The sequence below is a fragment of the Panthera tigris genome, chromosome B2 (genome assembly GCF_018350195.1).
Source record: "Panthera tigris isolate Pti1 chromosome B2, P.tigris_Pti1_mat1.1, whole genome shotgun sequence".
NCBI classification, from domain to species: Eukaryota; Metazoa; Chordata; class Mammalia; order Carnivora; family Felidae; genus Panthera; species Panthera tigris.
Window position 1 is genome coordinate 28142635 of NC_056664.1, and position 22025 is coordinate 28164659.

General features: G+C 37.4%; 2 protein-coding genes across 5 annotated transcripts in view; both read left to right on the plus strand.

The window, feature by feature from the left end:
- Positions 1-22025, plus strand: part of EXOC2 (exocyst complex component 2) — a 279312-nt gene that overhangs the window by 19110 nt on the left and 238177 nt on the right. Inside the window, exon 2 of one of the 4 annotated variants that reach the window (XM_042985868.1) lies at positions 19890-20068. The exons of 2 other annotated variants lie outside the window; for them this stretch is intronic. The gene's annotated coding sequence lies outside the window, so the exon portion shown is untranslated. Of the gene's footprint in view, positions 1-17342; positions 17368-19889; positions 20069-22025 lie in introns of those variants that run through there. One more of the 4 variants, XM_042985870.1, reaches the window with a different exon arrangement.
- On the plus strand, positions 7812-11227 carry HUS1B (HUS1 checkpoint clamp component B). The gene is given in 8 exon segments (XM_007073195.2): positions 7812-7961; positions 7964-8034; positions 8037-8246; positions 8248-8481; positions 8483-8590; positions 8592-8648; positions 8650-8711; positions 11224-11227. Coding segments are annotated over 8 exon segments (852 nt in total). The 5' UTR covers positions 7812-7855.

Here is a 22025-nt window from a genome sequence, read left to right on the forward strand (position 1 = left end):
GTCAAGATCCCCAAAAAGTGTCATGTGGGAAATTGCAGAACCTTGCATCCTCAGAGTCACCAGGAGAACCTGTCCTTTCCAAAGAGTCAGTTTGGAACCATGGGTGATATGGTACACATCTCTGAGAATGAATAAAGCATCTCTTCATGTAGTCTGCAAAAGTCAGAGGTCAGTAATCCTGGATTCTCCTGTCACTAATTTGCCTTGGATAAATAATATAAAAACATAACTGTGGCCAGATTCCCTTAAAACACTTGGAGTTAAGGAATTTCTAAATATTTTTTGCTTTCTTTCTTCCCTCCTGCTAGCCTGAGACTCTTTGGTGAAGAGCGAAGATTGGCATTTACTCATAGTGGCCCAGAAAAGATTGAAAAGGGAGGACTGTTTTAAATGTAGGTTTTATTATTATTCAGTTATAGTGAGGCCAACAGCAGGAGAAAAGGTAGCTCTTGAAAAGACAGTTTGTTATTCACAGTCCCTAAGAGGAGGAGGCATACCTTGCCAGGCAGGGTGGGAGAAGCCAGGGTTGGGGAAAGTACTAGGGTTGGTCAGTAGGCAGAAAGTGTGAGAATGGCTAGAGCCTTTATTGTGTTTTTCTTCAGAAGGAACAGGCAAGGCAGGGTAGGCAAGCTGAGCAAGTTTAGGATTGGATAGTTTGATTTTGGCAAACTACAGTTATCCTCAGGTGTCTAGTATCTGGCCTTGGTGTGTTTAGGGCTGGGGAATGTTGTTCTGGACTGCAGGAGCCTGAGAAAAGGTAGCTGTGGACTCTGGATTGGTTGGTTTGCATATCAAAGGCCTGCTCCTGGCAAGTTGTTTGCTCTCTCTAGGAATTAGCTAACCCTCTGAGAGGCAGTTCCTTTCCTAGTCTGCAAGGCCCCAAGATGTCAAAGCATTATAAAATACAGAAAAACAAAAACCATGATTAATACATGGACCAGGACTTTGTATCACAGCTTCACGATTTAGTAGCAGAGCAGAGCAAAGATCATAGTAGTGAATCATATTGACAATGAGAAGAGGCATAAATATGACCTAGAAAAGAGTATTGAGAGAAAGCATTTGATATCTAACCCCCTTCTCCCAATTATTTTTGAAGTTACTGTTGTGTTTTGGAGATACGCTTTCTTTTGTGTTTACCATAGTCCAAACTCATTTTTACTGGTAGGCTTTGGGAAGTATTCACAGTCTGCATTTTGTACAAGATAATTTTCTTATAGTGTGTGTGAACTCTTCAGAGGAAAAATGGCCCTCATGAGGTTTTTTAGAGTGGAGGGGTGGGATTCAGAACCCACTGCCAAGAAAGAATCCTTGAAGACGTCTTTGGTGCAAGAAAGGTGATTTTATTAAAGCACTGGGACAGGACTTATGGTCAGGAAGAGCTGCCCTGGGACCATGAAGAGAGACTGACTATATACTTGGCAGTTGAGAGAGGAAAATCATGGGTACTTGAGGCTTGAACTCATGAACTATGAGATCGTAACCTGAGCTGAAGCTGGATGCTTAACTGACTGAGCCACCCAGGCGACCCCCATTTTTTTTTTTTTTTAATGTTTATTTTTGAGAGAGAGAGACAGCATGAATGGAAGAAGGACAGAGAGAGACACAGAATACAAAGCAGGCTCTAGGCTCTGAGCTGTCAGCACAGAGCCTGACTTGGAGCTCGAACTCAGAAACCGTAAGATCATGACCTGAACCAAAGTCGGATGCTTAACTGACTGAGCCACCAGGCTTCCCCAGAATGCGCTTTTTAAGTTTAGGCACAACTATTACAACTTTTCAAACTAAAAATGAAAAAGCCACTGAAGCATGCTATAGGTTTCTAGTTCTAATAAAGTAAATATTAATGATGTTAACCTAAAAAATAAAACTGTTATTTTACTAGCAGAAGCCTCAGTTCTTTTTGCTGCCACAGTAAAGAATTACAGGACAGATAAATGAAAGTAAAGTGAGAAAAGTTTTATTAAAGTACACTCCAAGGGAGAAGAGGGCCAGTCAAGAGAGGCAAAGGCCCTAGAAACTCCAATTTTTTCTTTTGTGTGGGTCCTAGGGTTGCAACATTTGAATGACAGGCTTGGATTATACAATAAATAGCTAACTAAGCATGCCCTTTCCTGTGAAACTGCAGCAGTATTTTTATTCTAGAGACATAGGTCAAATAAGGGCAAGCACAACAAACGTAGCTCTTCCTCTGCCAGGATCTGGTAACCATAAACAGCCTGCTAGAGAGGTGAAATGGGGTTGTCTCTGGGCAGTCCTCTGTTGGGTCTTTCCATCAAGATGTCTAAGGTCCATCATCCTGTCACTCATGCCTAGCTTCCACCTAACAGTGATGGTTTCCCATCGTCTGAGTTGTGGCTGAGCTGTTGCTGGGCAAGGAGAAAATCTTCCACCTGCTGGAGTAGTAAATTGGATTCTTCCTGCCCAGGAATGTGAAGTAAGCTGTGATGGAAAACTCCTTCAGGGCTTCCTGACTCCATCCTAAATGAGGTTTCCCTCAACTAATATTTACAGGTATATGGGAATTCTCTGTACTTTCTACTTAAATTTCCTGTAAGCCAAAAACTATTAAAAAGTCTATTCAGAAAAACATCTAACTTGTCAAGTCTTAAAAGAAACAAAGCTAAGTACCAACTCTCAGTTCTGTGCAAGAACTCTGATTTAACAGACCTTAATTTCTAGAAGGGATGTTAAAACAATTTTTGAAATTCTTTTTGTAAGCGTAAGTAATATTTGGAGGATTCATTCAGTTTTGTATCATTAGGATTTACAGGATAAAAATGCCATCGTATATGCCAATATTTTTTACTTTCTCTCTTATTTTCTTATATGTTCTAATCACTGTGAGGAAAATGCCAGTGCTGGAAACAGAAGGGAACCTTAACATATACCTGGAAATTCAGACAGTTTCAGCTGCAAGTCTTTCAGATTATAATCCTGTTGAGGCAGGGGATGCTGACCTGACCTGCCATCACCTAACAGGGGTTGATAGACTTTTTCTGAAAAGTGAGATAGTAAATATTAGGCTTTTCTTGGCCTTAAGGTTTTTATTGCAACTACTCATCTTTCCTGTTGCAGTGAGAAGGCAGTCATAAACAACATGGAAATGAATTCACGTAGCTGTGTTCCAATAAAGCTTTATTTACAAAAACGGGTGGGCAGACCAAATTTCTTGGTTGCTGTAGTTTGCTGACTCCTGATCTAAAATAGACACTGGAGAAGCTCAGTGAATAAGTAAATGAAGAGATTTAAGAAGAGAACTCTCAATAAATTCCCCAGTTAGGACATTTGTGGACTGCATTCTCTGACCAAAACAAGTAAACAAACTCTGGAATAAGAATGAAGCAAGTAAAAGCTGGAATTAAAAAAAAAAAGTTCCACAATAAACTGTTAACTGGAAGTTTTTAAAGTTTTCTAAAGTTAATCTTGGATCAAAGAAGAAATAAAAACTGCAACTACGGATCATTTACAAGTGAGCAATGCAACCACTGCTTGCCAAACCCTATGGTGTGACTAAAGCTTAAGTAGGAAAAATGGTGGCCTTAAAAGTTATTACTAAAGGAAGACTAAAACAAATGAACTAAGAATTCAATCTAGACAGGTAGGAAAAGCAAAGCAAAATAAAATGCATGGAAGAGGACTTAAGCAAATGTTGAAGCTGCAGGTTGAAGCTATAGGTAATGAACACCTCTCCTGAAAAAAGAAGGTAGAATTTATAACATATCAAGGTCTGTTATTATAAAAGGTCATTAAAACAGTAAGCATTTACAAATCTAACCATGAAAAAAGAGATATTTACAGATACTGAAGACAATGAAAAAAGTGATAAAACTACAGCTATTCAAGAAAGTAGTGTGATACTAAATTTGAAAATCAGAATGAAATATCTAACTTTCTGAAACATACTAATTATTTTAAGATTTATAAAATGTGGTTCCATAATCATGAAGAAAATTCTCAAATAATCTTAGCTAATGATGCATTAGATGTAGATTGTTTTACAAGCAAGCAACAGGAAACATATAAGGAATAGAATATTTCTATAATTAAACAACTGTAAGATAGCAGATAGGAAAACTTCACATTCTTTCTGTAAGGCCAGCATAGCACTCCAGATATAGTAAATGCTCAGTAATATTTGTAAACTACTGAATGCTTCTTGATATTACAATAAATGAGCAAAGAAGTACAAGAAAAGATAATTTCTGACTAACTGAAAATAAGATTTAAGATAGAAAACTCTTAAAGTAGTAGCAAATCAAATCCAGGAATGTTTAAAGGATTGGTAAAATGGAACCAATTAAAGTTTATTCCTAGAATATGAACTACTTCATTAAGAAATTTATTTCAACTCATTATATTAATAGGTAAAAATAAAGTTATGTCAAAAGATGCTGTGAAAATATTTGATAGATTTCACTGTCCATTTCTAATTTTAAAAACAGACTTTCAGTGAACTAAGGATCGAAAGCTGTTTTCTGTAACATAATTGTTACTATGTAATAAAATAGCAAACAGCCTACCTAATCGTACAGTACTAGAGCGTATATTCTCTTTTTTTCTCTTTAAGATTTTATTTTTTTATATTAAATATAATTTATTGTCAAATCGGTTTCCATACAACACCCAGTGCTCATCCCAACAGGTGCCCTCCTCAGTGCCCATCACTCACTTTCCCCTCTTCCCCACCCCCCATCAACCCTCAGTTTGTTCTCAGTATTTAAGAGTCTCTTATGTTTGCCCCTTCCCTCTCTGTAACCTTTTTTTTCCCTCCTTCCCCTCCCCCATGGTCTTCTGTTAAGTTTCTCAGGATCCACATATGAGTGAAAACATATGGTATCTGTCTTTATCTGCCTGACTTACTTCACTTAGCATAATACTCTCCAGTTCCATCCATGTTGTTACAAATGGCCATATTTCATTCTTTCTCATTGCCACATAGTATTCCATTGTATATATAAACCACATCTTCTTTATCTATTCATCAGTTGATGGACATTTAGGCTTTTTCCATAATTTGACTATTGTTGAAAGTGCTGCTATAAACATTGGGGTACAAGTGCTCCTGTGCATCAGCACTCCTGTATCCCTTGGGTAAATTCCTAGCAGTGTTATTGCTGGGTCATAGGATAGATCTATTTTTAATTTTTGAGGAACCTCCACACTGTTTTCCAGAACGGCTGCACCAGTTTGCATTCCCACCAACAGTGCAAGAGGGTTCCCGTTTCTCCACATCCTCACCAGCATCTATAGTCTCCTGATTTGTTCATTTTAGCCACCCTGACTGGTGTGAGGTGGTATCTGAGTGTGGTTTTGATTTGTATTTCCCTGATGAGGAGTGACATTGAGCATCTTTTCATGTGCCTGTTGGCCATCTGGATGTCTTCCTTAGAGAAGTGTCTATTCATGTTTTCTGCCCATTTCTTCACTGGATTATTTGTTTTTCAGGTGTGGAGTTTGGTGAGTTCTTTATAGATTTTGGATATAGAGCATGTATTCTCAACAGGAACTGTAATTGAAAATTAGCCCATGAGGGGACAAAAAAAGATCTTAATTTTTATGCATAAAGTACATAAATGTGGTGTATTTATGATATTAAAATTTGGGGGGGGGCAATGAGGATAAAACCTAAAAAGTCTCTTTACTTAGAAGTAAGACAAAGATACTTGCTAATACTGGAGTTATTTAAATTTTGTTAATGTTTTTTATTTTTCATAAAGAGAGAGAGCATGAGTGGAGGGGCAGGGGAGGGCAGAGAGAGAGGGAGACACAGAATCTGAAGCAGGCTCCAGGCTCATCTGTCAGCACAGAGCCCAACGTTTGGCTCAAACTCACGAGCTGTGAGGTTATGACCAGAGCCGAAGTCGGACGCTTAACTGACTGAGCCACCCAGCCACCCCAGTAATGGAGTTATTTAGCATTGTTTTAGAAGTTATATAGCAAAAACAGTCAGGCAACTAAAATAAGTGACACATAAATATTGAAGAGCAAATGTCCAAGTTATGATAGTATTTGAAGGTAATAAGATTTTCTGTAGAGAAAACATTAAGAAAAAGATCATTTGGAAAATGATTTCAATTGAGAGAGACTCGTGCTCAGTAAGTTGCCTGGCTTCAAGATAAATTACATGGGCTTCTCTGTGAACAGAGCTGAACAGTTTATTGACAGTTATAAATGATTTGAATATGTGGGAAGATTCAGTATTGTAGATAGTTTAAATGTCCTGAGATTATCTAGATAGTCAATGTAATTGATATATTTGTTCATTTAACAAATACGTGTTGAGTGTCAGTGATATCCAGGTAGATGTTCTAAATGCTGGGTGTATAGCAGTGTATGGAAATATAAAAAACCCTTTTCTTTGGGACTTACAGTCTGGTTAGTAGAGGTAAATAAAAGAAGCAGGAATATAGTATGTCAGGGTCATGATAATCCCATCAAAATTTTAGTAGGGTTATTTTTAGAATCTTACACAATATTTTAAAGTTCATCTGGATCAATACCTATGACAGGATGGTTAAGATAACTTGTTAAAGATTATTTGTCCTATTGAATATTTCATTAAAATAACTATGTTATAGTTACAAAATACGTCAGTGGGACAAAATATAGAAGGTCTAGAAATAGTCTCAAATGAGGATTTTTGTCATTAATAAAAGTGGCATTTCAGACTAGTGGAGAAAACAATGGATTGTTCAGTGAAATGGTATTTGGTCAACTAGCTATTTAATACTCCAAAGTAGATTCCAAATGAGTTAGGTAATTAAGAAGATAAAACAACATTAAAGTACCAGAAACATGACTTTGAAAGCATGATTCTAGAAGTAGCAAAGAAAAGGTTGATAGGTTTGACATTAAAAAAGACTCAATTTCCTAAGAGCAAAGAGCACCATAAACAATGTGAAAAGACAAAGGATAAACTGGGAAAGATATTCACAGTGTATAAAGTGGACAGAGAGTTAATGTTTTTACTAGAGGTCTTAAAATCAAGGAAAATAAACCTAATAAAAAGTTGCAATGATCATTAAAATGGAATTCACCCACAATGCAGGTTGAGAGCATTTATTTTACTTTGCCTATCAAATTGCTACAGATTAAACAGATTGCTACTACCCAGTGTCCCTGGTGGAAGGGTGTGTTGATAAAGCTTTTCTGCAGGCCAGTTTGGTAATATGTACATGTTAGGATCTTAAATGCACAACTTCTGACTGGTAATTCGTCTTTGAATGTACTGTAGGGAAATAATTGGATAAATGTGCAAAAAGTTTTATAGAAAAATGTTCATTGTCATATTCATCATAGCAAAAAATTGGAAATTGTCACTTTGATTATACATCACTACAATGGAATACTAAGCAGCCTGAAAATGATGTAGATTTATATTTGCCAGTGAGGAAAGATGGCCATCTTATAGTTTATGTATAAAAATCAGTTGCAAATGTATGCCTAAGCATGCTACAGTTTTAGAAAGCACATGTAACTGTATGTACATATATGTCCTGGTTGATGAAGACAGTATTAATGCATATACCAACAGAGTGAAATGTGGTTCTGTGAAAGATGATTTCAATTTTCTTTGTTCAGTTTAGAAAGAATATTTAGAAGTTTCTGTGGTGGGATGCCTGTCCTTTTAATTAGCAGAGTGGAAACAGTAAAGCTCTTTTTAAGGGAGGAGGTAGAGGGAAGATGAAGATGGGAACAGAGGCCTTGGTTTTAGGGACCCCACGTCTGCCATGCCTTGTTGCCCTTCTCAGGGGGCCTGCAGGTGAGTGGAACCCGAGTATTGGCTCTGTTGGGACCTGCTACATGGGTCGTCCCCTGCTGACCAAGCTCTGGATGCCATCCTCATGGCATCATGAAGTTTTGTGCCAGCATTTCTGGCAAAGACTTTATGGAGCTCTTTATTCACATCTGCAGCACCGTATCAAAGCTGGAGAGAGTCTGTGGGCTCCACATGTGCCAGCACAAGTGTGCTTCAGGCCTGATGACTGCAGGGTCATCTGTGATGCTAGAGTGTGGTGTGAGGTGAGGCGGGAGACTTCTTCCACTGGTTTCACATGAAAGATGTTTCAGAGGAGTTTAATGAGATTTATTTAGAGCTGCCATCTGATCATTTGTTCAGAGCGGTGAGAAGCACAGGGAATGCCTCTGCCCTGAAGCCCCAGTTGACCAATAAGTGGCCTCCCCACCTCGCTGTGGCTGTGGAGCTGCCATTGCCCACAGGTTGGACTCTTATGGTACACAGTCGATTGATTGCCTGTGAGGTTGCTTCCCAGAATGGTGTTGGAAGATTTCCTGGAGCCCAGTGTGCAAGCCCATGATGTTAGTGTTCGTCCTGCTTTGAAGACTCTGAAGAGCACTATAGAAAGGCTAGCAAACTTGGGTGATCAAGTGCTGGTTGAAGCAAATCTAAATGGCAAAATGAACTTGAGGGTACAAACTGATGTTGTGTCTGTTAAAAGTTATTTTAACAATTTTGGAAAATCCTTCCAAGTCTGCTCAGGATATGCCTCAAGATAGAAGCCCTGAGAATATGTTGCAAGTACTAGTGGAAAGTAGGAAGCTTCTGTAGTTTTTCGAGGGGCAGCAAAATAAATCCTACAATAGCCTTATGCAATATTTTGAGCAATACTCTTCTTCATCTTGTTTTTGGTTCATGAAGATGTCTCTTTTCAGTATTTTATTTTTGCTTATAAAAATTCAAGCGGCCTGTATTTTTTTTTTTTTTCTTTTTAAAGCTTACGGTCTTTTCAAAACTGAAACAGACCCTGAGTTAATTGGGTTGCAAGTCTGCACCCTCACTGACCTATATAGAATGTACATTTTGTTCAGCCCTTCTTCCTTTACAAAGCTTTTATTAAAAAAGTCATTGGTGAAAGAATTGGATAGTTCATTTTTTATGTTTCTGGACTTTTATCAGTTTTTTTCATAATTTTTAAGATGCCAACAAGAAAAAGATTTTCTGTTTTAACTCTTTTTAACAAAAAGGATTGTAACAAAATAAATAAAAACTTTGAATCCTGAAACATTGGATCAGTTTTTATTATAAAATGCTACCATGTGAAATGGGAACTTCATTCTTTTAAAGCAAGTATAATTTTCTGAGGGAGTTTTCTTAGCTTGATATGATACCTGAAAGGTATTTAGCATTTGCGCATATTACATAGTTTTTATTAAGCTGTTTTTTGGTCAAAGTATGTATTAATGTATATTCATAGTTTTAGATTTATCATCTACAAAGCTTGAGTTGGTTATTAGGCTCACTAATAGTGCATCTTATTCACTGTGATTCAAGGAAATGGTCAATTTATGTTTACTAAGATATTTCTTATGGGTAACTTTTATATAAACCTAGTTTTCATTTTTTCCCCATAGTATTACATTATTCTAATAGAAAATGATTCTTAATGTTTCATTATTTTGGGAAGAGGAAGGAGGAGTTATAAAGGACTACTACAGTGATTAGAGGGAAGGTTTATATTCTTTCATATTAAATTTTACTTTTTTAATGGCTTATGCAATAAGACAAGTCTTTAACTTGGCAGCCTTTATTTTTGCAGACTCAGTGAATTCCCATGGCTACATTTTAATCACTAATGAATAATTTTCTACTCGATTTGGTGATAAAATGCTTAAATTTGCTAATTTATTTTGTTTTGCTGATTTGTAAATTCCATTCATGGTGTTGTGGAAAGAACACAGAAACATGAGACCTAGGCAAGTCACTTGAACTCTGGCTCTTTAAGATCTTTCAGTTTGAGCAGATTCCATTTCAGTCCTCTGAGGGTTTCAATATAAGAAGATTAAATAGTTGTTTTAAAAATTATTTCAAACATAGTATCTTAAAATTATTAACATAACTTTCAGAATTATGGCTTAAGTTTTTTTCTAATTTATGAATTAAACACAGTTGCTTGGTGAATATTTTAAAGCTTTTTAAATGAAAGATGAAAATGTAAAACAAATCTTTAACTCAGTGAGAAAATTGTAAGATATGCACTTTTTTTTTTCTGTGCATAACACAGAAATGACTTCTCATACTTGTTTCTAGTATCTTTTCCAATTTTTTTTCCTTTGGTTTATTAATTAAGTGAGAATTTTCAAGCTGTAGTAAAAGTCTGCCTTTTTACCTCTCCTTCCTTCCCTCCGTCTGTCTCTCTGTCTCTCCCTCTCTCCCTCTATCTTTTCCTGTGCCTCTTTTCTCTGTATTTAATAAAACCAGGAAAATGAAAAAAAAACTTATTGTTTATTTTGGAAAATACATATTTGTGCACTTTAATCTAAGGTAAATTATTATGGTGGTTAACTTTTAATAATTCATTAACGGAAAGTATCTATAAAAGTTTTGTAGCCTAGTCTTTGTAATGTAACTTTTGAAAACGAGAGGTGTAATTTATTCCTCTACTCAACCTACAGGTATGTTGCTATTAAAGAAAAATTAAAAGACCATCTCATACTGTAACATCTAAATATAAGGTCTTAAAAATTCAGATTCTTTCAATGGTCTAGTAAAAAATGTTTATAATGAATACAAACATTTTAAAATAACATGTTTTTATTATAGTTTAGTTGTGAAAAGTCAGGCATTGCCAGTTTCTAGTCTTACAATTATTAATTGAATTTTAAAGCCTGGTCCAATGAGTAAAATTCTTACAGAATCATCCTTAGGGATGATCTCATCTACCCACCTTATTTATAGATAAGAAAACAGTTTCAGAGAGCGTAAAAGTAACTAAGGGCTTTTAATTTTCTTTTCTTTTTTAATGTTTATTTTTGAGACAGAGACAGTATGAGCAAGGGAAGGTCAGAGAGAGAGGCACAGAATCTGAAGCAGGCTCCAGGCTCAGCTATCAGCACAGAGCCGGAGGTGGGGTTTGAACCCACAAACCCTGAGATGGTGACCTGAGCCAAAGTCCTATGCAGCATTGACTGAGCCACCCAGATGCCCCAGGGCTTTTATCTTGTATTGCCATTATTAATGCCAGAACCCATTTTAAAACCCTGATCTACAAACTATGTATGTTAAGTATTTGAGCTTGGTCTATTATGGCTTAGTTTAGAGACTTAACAGATTGGATATACTTTTGTTTATTAAAATAAATCTAGATTGCCTTGTGACTCTATTACTTATCTGAAAAGATAAAATTTAAATGAAAAAAGTCCAAAACATTTTAAAAGCTGTTGTCTACTGTCCTTGTGTGAAGATGTCCTTTGTTCTTGCAGGTAGGAAGGGATTTATCTGCCAGAAAATGATAATTCTCTGGAAGACCAATACACATTAAAAACTCAAGGCATCAAGTTTAGAAATTATTTCAGCTTCTGTTTCTTTATTTTAGAGAAACACTACTAAGAAGCAGGAAAACACTTAGGCTTTTATGTTTCACTGTATCTTTAGAAAATAAATCATTGATGAAATGTGTAAGGTTAATACTATATTATTTTAATTAAATGAGGTTTATGACAAGGCAAAGCCAAATTTTTGTTAACCTGTTTAGTATATTTGCATAAGAAAGACCTTAGGACAGATTTTCAAAGACTACTGGTTTCTTGCATTTGGAAATCTTTGTGAAGAAAATTTGTAGACACTTAATGACAAGTATAGATGAGAATTTTCCTTTAAAAATGTCTCTGTTAGCCTGGCATGGGTTGTGAAACTGAAAACGTTTGGAGATGAATTCTGTTTTTTAAGGCTTAGACTCTTCCCTCATAGTGATAAGAAATTATTTATTTGTGACACTAAACAAAACATTATAATGTAGGATATTTCTAATTTAGGGCAGGTTGAAAAGAGATCTCTTTCTATAATACATTTTACAAATAATTACTGAGTACATACTGTGTGGTGGGCATTGTTTTATGTGTTTTGGACCTTGTAGAGTAAAAAGCAGATATTCTTATATTTCTAAACTAAATGCCTAAATGGTCTTCCTGAGATAATGGTTTGCCCATGTTTGGGGACATGTAAGTAATGTTTCATGGTAAGGAAATACCATTAATTTTTACATATGAGCCAGTATAATGAATGCTGGGTTTTCAGCTGCCTCTGATTTGAATGTCTGGAACACAGCTATACTTCTCAATCATAAATAAGAAAATAGATCATATTTTTTGATTCATTATCATTAGTAGTGGCCCAGACATTACCTATTGTTACCAGACATTACTTTGTTTTACTTGGACAAACTTTGAGGTTAACATAGTTAAGATTATGATCTTCTATAAATGCTCTCAAAATGGATTTGAAATACTGGAAGTAAATTGGAAACTACTTCTTAGTAGTGTTTCTCTGTTTGTTTGTTTGTTTTTTGGAGTGGGGAGGGTTTCTTTTTTTTTCTTTTTCTTTTTTTTAAACTAGAGTTACTCTAATTTCAATTCTTTTTCACACCAGAATGAGCAGTAGTAACTCAGTCACATAGGAAGCAACTAAGGTTCTCATAATGTGGGCTATCAGATAGAAAAATGACCTCATAGTATGCAGTGTGGTATAAAGGAAAGAGTGATATTAGACTCCTAGGAGTCAGGAAACCAAGGATATGGTCTGTTTTATAAGTAATTAGATGTGTGACCTTGAAATAATCATTTAACATCTTTGGGTTGCAATTTCTTCAGATGACAGGTCTAGGCATTAATTGGATCAAGTCTCTTGGCTTTGATTCTGTTGAGTACTGACATGTCCTACTGATAATCACCACCACCATGTGAAGGGTAGCTGACAGTCTAATATTTTATTAATTACCTTTTCAGTAATATTCTGAATGTTTTCATCCTACTGTTTTTCTGGAAATAAAGATTGTAAGATATTTCTGCCTAAATATTTGTTCTTTAGATTCTGAAAGTAATCAGTTGAAGCCACATGCTTATCTGTTTTATAGTCTAATACTAAGGACAGGGATAATATAAAGATAATTAAACCACCACTCAACAGTGGTCTAATTTTCCATGCCAATTGAACAAAGCATTTTCCTTTGTCCAGAACTGTAGACATTAATCAGTGAGGCAGCTTAATTACCTACTCTTTCCTTAGTGTTTGTTTTCCCTGCAGTGTTATGGTATCTTTGGGAACAATATAATTTCTGTTTATTAAAGCAGTTGTCGGAACTTTGTGTTGAAATATGTCTATGCTTTCTTGAAAAATTTTATTAATATGTGTTAGCTTACTAAATTTCAGGCTTAACAATTTATAATAGTTTTCAAGCACATTCTCAAAACAAGCTTTATACTCTTTTGTACATGCTTAGAAACATGTTTAAAGCAATAGTACTATATGACCCATTAAAAGAATATTTATTTTTGAAATTTTTATAATTTTAGTGTATTTACTAAATATAGTTAAATATATGGGACTTGGTAAATATTCTTTTTTTAACCAAACATTAGTTTTAGCATGTCTTTTGTTTAGTAATTGTTTATTCATTGCTTATTTGTGCATTTTGTTAATATGAATATGCAAGTAAATATTTATCTGTTGACTAACAGTGGACCTTGTACATTGATTAGTAGGAGAATAATAATTTGATTTAGTTTTGCTTTATTTTAAAATATTAACAAAGCATTATTGAGAACTTTTTATTTTGATACAGGTTCAAACTTACAGAAAACTTAAAAAAAATAGTAAAAGTAACTCACTCCTGTAAACTTATAAGAAAATACAGTGGTGGGGTGCTTAGGTGGCTCAGTTAGTTAAGAGTCCAGTCTCAGCATAGGTGTTGATCTTAGGGTCTTGAGTTTATGCCCCATGTTGGGTTCCATGTTGGGCATGGAGCCCATATAAGGAAAAAAAATTATGGTAAATAACAACTGTAAGCTCTTTAGCTAGAGTGACCAATTGTTTACTTTTCTTTTTTTCTCCAGTTTTTATTTAAATTCCTGCTGGTTAACATACAATGTAGTATTAATTTCAGGTGAAGAATTTAGTGATTCAGCACTTCCATACAACACGTTGTTCTCATCACAAGTGCCCTCCTTAATCCCCATTACCTATTTAACCCAACCCCCACTTTTGATATATTTACTTTTTGTCCCATTTATTTTTATTATTCTGTGAGTCTGTCAGTATGTATTTCTTTAACTCATTTGAAAATATGGTGCAAACATTTTTTCCCTACATACTTCAGTAGGTAATTGAGAACAAAGACATTCTCTTACATTACCACAGTACATTTATCAAAGTGAGAATTTACATACCATACTATGTAAATGCAGTTCCAATTCAGATGGTGATAACTTGTCCAATTTTGTACTTTATAGAAGGTATTTTTTTCCTCTTCTAGAATCCATCCAGGATCATGCAGTATATTTAATTGTAATGTGTCTTTTCTCTCTGTCTCTTTTTTAAAATATTTTATTTATTTTTGAGAGAGAGTGCAAGCAGGGGAGGGGCAGAGAAGGGGATGGGGCAGAGGATCCTAAGTGGGCTCTGTGCTGACAGCAGTGAGCCAGACATGGGGCTTGATCTCACCTAACATGAGATCATGACTGGAGCTGAAGTCAGATGCTCAACTGACTGAGCCACCCAGGCATCTCTAGTTGTACTGTCTCATTATTGTCCTTTAATATAGAATAGTTCTTCAGCTTTTCTTTGTTTTTATTGACCTTGACATTTTCAAAGAGTACAGACCAATGATTTTATAGAATGTCTGTGAATTTAGGTTGTCTGATGATTAGTTTTGGGTTATGCATTTTTAGCAGGACTATCACAGAAGTGATGTCAGATTCTTCCCAGTGTAATACATCAACGACATGATGTTTGTTGCAACATTGGTGATTTTAATTTGGATCACTTGGTTAACGTGATAGGTGTCAGATCTTTTGTAAAACTACTGTTTTTCCCTTTGTAGGTAATTTGTAGAGAGATGCTTTGAGACTATGTAAATATCCATTTTTTTAAGCCAAACACTAGTTTTAGCATCCATTGGTAATTAATAATTGCATCATAACTTTCTTATTTATTGGTTAACATTCTGTAGTAAGGAGAGTTTTCTTCTCTATTTTTTTTTACTGGTTTATGTTAATAGGATGGTCTTGCATATTTTCTTATATAATAGATTACAATGCATTGCTATCATTAATTTTTTTGATGTCCAAATGTCTCAGATTTGGGTAATGGGAGCCCCTTCGGTGAGTACTTCCCTACTGATGTAACAAAATGATTTAGGTTTATCTTGTAGTTGTCCTGCTTTGGCCCTGGAATCAGCAGTTTCTCCAAGGATTCTGGTTCCCTTTATTGGATGATGGTACTTAGAAGTTAGGTATGCTCATTGCTACTTATGTAATATTACGTGTAGCCTCTCTCATTGTGTACAGAGCTAGGAAACACACACTCACAATCTATCGGATACATACATCTGCCTATCTGTGTATCTGTCCATCATATATGTCATATATATGTTTATTAAAAACTCTGAGTTCATCTTTTGTGAAGAGGATTTTCAGAGTTTTTGCTCATTTTTTAAAAATCGGGTTGCTTAAGTTGAAAAATTGTGTTTTTGATATAAAGTCCTTTGTCAGATAAATCTATTGAGAATATTTTCTGCCAGTGTATGGTTGCCTGTTTATTTTCTTTTGATGAGAAAGTTTCAATTTTGATGAAGTCTAAAAACACCAGGTTTTTCAATGTATGGTTATTGTTTGCCATGTTGGAGAAGAACTCTATGTGTAGAGATGCCCTCTTATTTTATCTTCTTTATTGTTTATAATTTTATGTTTAGATGTGATCCATCTTGAATTAATTTTTGTAAGTGGTGTGAGGCTATATTTAGATTCCTTTTCCCCCCTATGTGGAAACTGAATTATTTCAATACCATTTGATGAAAATGTTTTTATTTCCCTTGAATTGTTTTGTTGTGTTGTCAAAAATCAACTGGTTATATAAGCATGGGTCCATTTCTGAACTCTGTTCTTCTCATTCATTAGGTTATCCTTATGCCAGCAACTCACTGTCTTGATTACTGTAGATTTATAATAAGTCTTTAAATCATGTTCTGTAAGAGTTAAAAAAAGTTAAAAAACTTTCCCCTCCTAAAACTGTTTTGGCTGTTGTAGGTTCTTTGAAGATCTGTAGGAATTTTAGCATCAGCTTGCTAGTTTCTTTACATAAGCTTGTATAACTTACTCTTCCATTTTGGGAGAATTGATATTTCAATAACATTGAATTATCTGGCCCATAGACTGTATAGTTCTTCACTTATTTAGTTCTTTTTTTGCCTTCTCTATTTTAAAGTTTTCAAGAAGTCTTGTATGTTGTTTTTATTAAATGTATTTTTTAAGTATTTTGGTTTTTACAATGATATTCTTAAACAGAACTTTTAAAAATTTGACTGTAATTGTTTCCCACTAGAATTTAAAGTGGATACTTTTTGATTATTAACCATGAATAATGATATCTTGCTAAATTCAGTTATTAGTACTATTAGTTGCTTAGTTGATTCCTTAGGATTTTCTATATAAACAATCATGACATCTGCAAATGGAAATACTTCCTTTGCAGTCATTATGCCACTTATTTCTTTAGCCTTATTGTCTTATAGCACTGGCTAGGACCTCTAGAGCATTGTTATATAGACAAGATGAGTGAGACATTTTTCCTTTATTTACTGGTCTGAGAGGAAAAGCACTGTATATTTCATCATTAAGTGTAATGTTAGGTGATCCCTCCCACCCCGTTTTCCTTTATTAAGAGGTCCTTTCTATTTCTAGTTTGTTGAGGTTTTTAAATCATGAATAGGTATTGAATTTTGTCAATGATTTCTACATCTTTTTAGATAAATACATGGTTTTTCTTTTTACTTTAATGTTATTTACAGTGATTGAGTTTTGAAAGGGAAACTGCCTTTGCACAGCAGAGTTTATAAACCCCACATGGTCATGATGTCTTCCCACAGCTTCTGTTTTCTGAAATAATTCATGTAGGCTTGGTATTATTTCTTCCTTAAATGTTTGATAGCTTTTATCAGTGAAACCACTAGGTCAGGAGTTTTTTTTTTCCTTTCTTTCTTCTTCTTTTTTTAATGTTTATTTTTGAGAGAAAGAGAGCGAGTAGGGGAGGGGCAGAGAGAGAAGGAGACACAGAATTTGAAACAGGCTTCAGGCTTGGTATTATTTCTTCCTTAAATCTTTGATAGTTTTTATCAGTGAAACCACTTGGTCTGGAGTTTTCTTTTTTTTTCTTTCTTCTTCTTTTTTTATGTTTATTTTTGAGAGAAAGAGAATGAGTAGGGGAGGGGCAGAGAGAGAGAGGGTGACACAGAATTTGAAACAGGCTTCAGGCTCTGAGCTGTCAGCACAGAGCCCAACTTGGGGCTCTAACTCACAAACTGTGAGATCATTACCTGAGCCAAAGTCGTACTCTTAACTGACTGAGCCACCCAGGTGCACTTCTGGAGTTTTCGTTGTAGGAAAGTTTTGGTTTTTTTTTTTAGTTTTTTTTAACGTTTATTTATTTTTGAGACAGAGAGACAGAGCATGAACGGGGGAGGGGCAGAGAGAGAGAGAGAGATACAGAATTGGAAGCAGGCTCCAGGCTCTGAGCCATCAGCCCAGAGCCCTACGCGGGGCTCGAACTCACGGACCGTGAGATCGTGACCTGAGCTGAAGTCGGACGCTTAACCGACTGAGCCACCCAGGCGCCCCTGTAGGAAAGTTTTTGATGATGAATTTGTAGCAGGATTCTTGTACAGAGAGACAGGACACTGAACCTTTTCTGTCCAGGAAGCAACTTCATTCATCGTGTTGGCATGGGCTCAGTGGGTTTGTACCCAAAACACTGAGCCCCTAGCGCAGTGGGGGTTTTCCTTTTGTACAAGTTTTGCTCCTTTGTCTCCCATATATAGTAACATTCAAAGTCTGAAAGGATGGTCTTTGTTGCAGAGTTGTGAGGAATGTTGTACACCTGCATATAGCCAGGTCGCCTTCCCTTGGCTTTAGGTTTTCACGATATTCCTTAGGGAGGGACTCTACCACATTACCCCTATTGATGCTCGGATCCCTTACTTTGGGTCAAAGAGCATCATCTTGGTTTAGGGGTTTATACTTCCATAACATCATCACATGCATGGCTGTTTTCTTTTTGACCATTACGTCAGTGAGGCTGGAGACAGACTGCATAACCAGGGGAGCTAGGCAAGGTAGGATTAAGCAAGGTCACCAAATTAAGAGAATAATACCTATGAGGATTTTGAATCCCCCAAGAGTTGAAAACCATCCTCCAAATAACTCCCTGGGGTCCCAACCTTTCCAGGTCTGGACTGGGACATGAGCAACCTTTCTCATTCGATTTATCGCCTCTATGACTTTTCCTTCATCACCTATCTGTAGGCAGCAGTTGCTCAGGTTAAAATTTCCACAAACTCCTCCCTCCAAAGCAAGCAAATAATCTAACGTCAAGCAATTTTAATAGATAACATTGCTCATTTTAGTTTGCTGCTTGACTATTAAGAACTCTGGCAGTTTCATTGGTTATAATTTGTACAACTGCTTGCAGTCTGATTATGCGGTTTAGCATGCAGATGGGAGTGCATTAGCCCCAGGATCCATCTTCTGCCCAGGTGACAGGGCCATAATATTGGATTATACACTTGGGAGGCCATTCATTATCTTTCCAATTGCCAATTTGTAGGGCATGTTGTTTCCTTTGAGTCTCCCTGTCCCCATACACTTGGATTCCCAAATGTTCCCCTCTGGCAAGTGGGATCAGGAAGAAAGGTGAACAAATAGTTCCCAGCACACATGACCCTGACCAGCCTGAGGGAAGTGTTGTGTAGTCTGTCCTTCCACATATCCAGTATAGTCCACCTGGGGCCCACCATTTGATGACTGTGTCGACAATGTCCCAGGCCTCTTGGAGATGAGAGAAGTTAGACAAGGGGTGGGGATCTGGCTCAAGGTGATCTGGGGTTCCCCACCTTTGGGTTTCCTGAGTTATAAAATCTTTGGCCTAGGTAGGCATGTTAAGCTTCCAACAGAGATGGTGAACTTCCTTTCCCCCTGGGCAAGGCAGTTTTTTGTTTTTTTTTTCCAGTAATTGAGGTTTTGAGGAGCCAAACCCCAGTAGTAGGGTTGGGGCATTCTGTTCCATTATAAGGTTCTCAGGGATCTAATTCTCTAGCCTCCTATGGCCATTGATCCCCCATGTTGGTTCCCTCGCATACATAACAAGAAGAGATCTTTAGAGTTTGGGCTATAGTCTCTGCTAGGGCTAGAAATAGATTTTCATCGTGACAGACAGGAGGAGGACCCTTCTCCATTTCTTCATAAAAGGAATGAAAGACCTGGTGAGTTGTGGCCTTACGTGTGACAATAACTCTTAAAATACGACACTGTTCCTGTGTCTGTGCCCCGTCCATGGATATATATCCCCATCTGCCAGCTACCATTCCATCAGGGGTCTCCCAGGTTAAGAGTAGTAAAATTAACCAGATTACAGGTCCCCAACTGACAATTTGGTGTAGTCACTCCCTTCTGAAAGAATGCTGTCATGCCTTCTTTTTTCCCAAGTAGTCCATGAAACACAGCTCCTGCTAGGGCATAAAAACTCAGGTGTATCGGCACAAAAACCATTTTCCTCACACATGTGTTTGTCATTGAGTCAGTATTCCTGCTCCTAATCTAAGCCTCTGCATGGTATATCAAGAGTCCTTGGGCCCTCTATGACAAGTGCCCACTTTTTTCATATGACAGATGCCTCTGGGCCAATACCTATAACCACACATATGTCAAACAGCATTGACACCTGTCGTTTTGGGTTAATAATTTGTGTCTAGCTGACCAAGGCCCCCTACTCTTGGTAGGATCGGACTTCTAAACAATCTTCACTGGGGGAGTATTGTGGGTCAAAGCAAGTATACTGACTCTCCCATTGGCAGATAGAATATGTGGTCTTATTATGTCTGCAGGTCCCCAGGACTTTTCCTTGGCATAAGAAGTGAGTATGGTATAGTAAGGTCCAAGTGACTCCCTGGCCTGACTTGGTTATGTGAATACATGGGTCACATGATGAGGAATCTAGGTCTACAGAAAGGGTCCAGATTAGAAGCAACCGATACCAATGAAGCATCGTATCCACAAAAGGAAGGTGAGTGCTAGCAGAAATCTCTCACCATACTGCCATCTGGCCAGGGCGGCCGCTGCCAATCCTGTGGCAAAAAGTAGAGCAAGAATCACAGTGATGGCAAGACACAAGGGGTGACAGCTCTTCACAGTAAGGGAACAGATATAGAAAATAGGGACAGTCTATCTGTTCCACCAGACCATCGATTTCTCAAGCTTCTGCTGTGTGTAGATTAGTCAGCGTCTGGAGTGACTGTCCCCAGTCACTGCAGGGCTGCAGTCTCCCAGAGCCTCTGGAGTTGCACATTGCTTCTTCCATATGGTCAGCTTGCACGGCATTGATGAATCAGCTCCCAGTTTCAAGATGCTGGCTTAATTTTGCTGTGGTGAATCCAGAGACCCAGCTCGGTTATCTTTACCTCAGTAGGGGTGGACGGAATGACAGTGAACGGGCCCCTACAGAGGGATTTTAGGGGTTGGACATTCTACTTCTTCACCCATACAGCATCTCCTGGTTCAAAGGGGTGAGCCTCTGTGGTCAGACTCACAGGTAATCACTCCCTAACCCAGTGGTGTAAGGTGATTAGGGTAGAGCCAAGGGGCTGTATCTCTTGCCTTAGGGTTAGATTGCCTATCTCATTTAGGTCCCCCCCTTATGCCCTTGATAATTGGGAAAGGGCACCCATAAAGATTTCATAAGGGGAGAACCCCATCTGCTTAGTGGTGCTATACCTGATTCTTAACAAGGCATTTGGCAACACCCGGTCCCAGTGTAGGTGGGTTTCCTGGCATAGTTTACTTAATTGTAGCTTCAGGGTTCGGTTCATTCATTTTACCTTCCTGGAGCTCTGGGGTTGGTATGCCGTGTGTAACTTCAAGGTGATCTTTAACCCCTTTGCCACCAGCCGCACCACCTCAGCCATGAACGCTGACCCATTATCTGATCCCATAGTGATAGGGATCCCAAATCAAGCAATGATTTTTTTTTTTAAAATATGAAATTTATTGTCAAGTTGGTTTCCATACAACACCCAGGGCTCATTTCAACAGGTGCCCTCCTCAGTACCCATCACCCACCCTCCCCTCCCTCCCACCCCCCATTAACCCTCACTTTGTTCACCTTTTTTTTTTTTTTTTATTTTTAAAAAAAAAATTTTTTTTAACGTTTATTTATTTTTGAGACAGAGAGAGACAGAGCATGAATGGGGGAGGGGCAGAGAGAGAGGGAGACACAGAATCGGAAGCAGGCTCCAGGCTCTGAGCCATCAGCCCAGAGCCCGACGCGGGGCTCGAACTCACGGACCGCGAGATCGTGACCTGAGCTGAAGTCGGACGCTTAACCGACTGAGCCACCCAGGCTCCCCTGTTCACCGTTTTTAATAGCCTCTTATGTTTTGGCTCCTTCCCTCTCTAACCTCTTTTTTTTTTTTTTCCTTCCCCTCCCCCATGGTCTTCTGTTAAGTTTCTCAGGATCCACATAGGAGTGAAAACATATGGTATCTGTCTTTCTCTGTATGACGTATTTCGCTTAGCATAACACTCTCCAGTTCCGTTCATGTTGCTACAAAAGGCCATATTTCATTCTTTCTCATTGCCACATAGTATCCCATTGTGTATATAAACCACAGTTTCTTTATCCATTCATCAGTTGATGGACATTTAGGCTCTTTCCATAATTTGACTATTGTTGAAAGTGCTGCTATAAACATTGGGGTACATATGCCCCTATGTATCAGCACTGCTATATCCCTTGGGTAAATTCCTAGCAGTGTTATTGCTGGGTCATAGGGTAGATCTATTTTTAATTTTTTGAGGAACCTCCACACTGGTTTTCCAGAGCAGCTGCACCAGTTTGTATTCCCACCAACAGTGCAAGAGGGTTCCCGTTTCTCCACATCCTCTCCAGCATCTATAGTCTGATTTGTTCATTTTCGCCACTCTGACTGGCATGAGGTGGTATCTGAGTGTGGTTTTAATTTGTA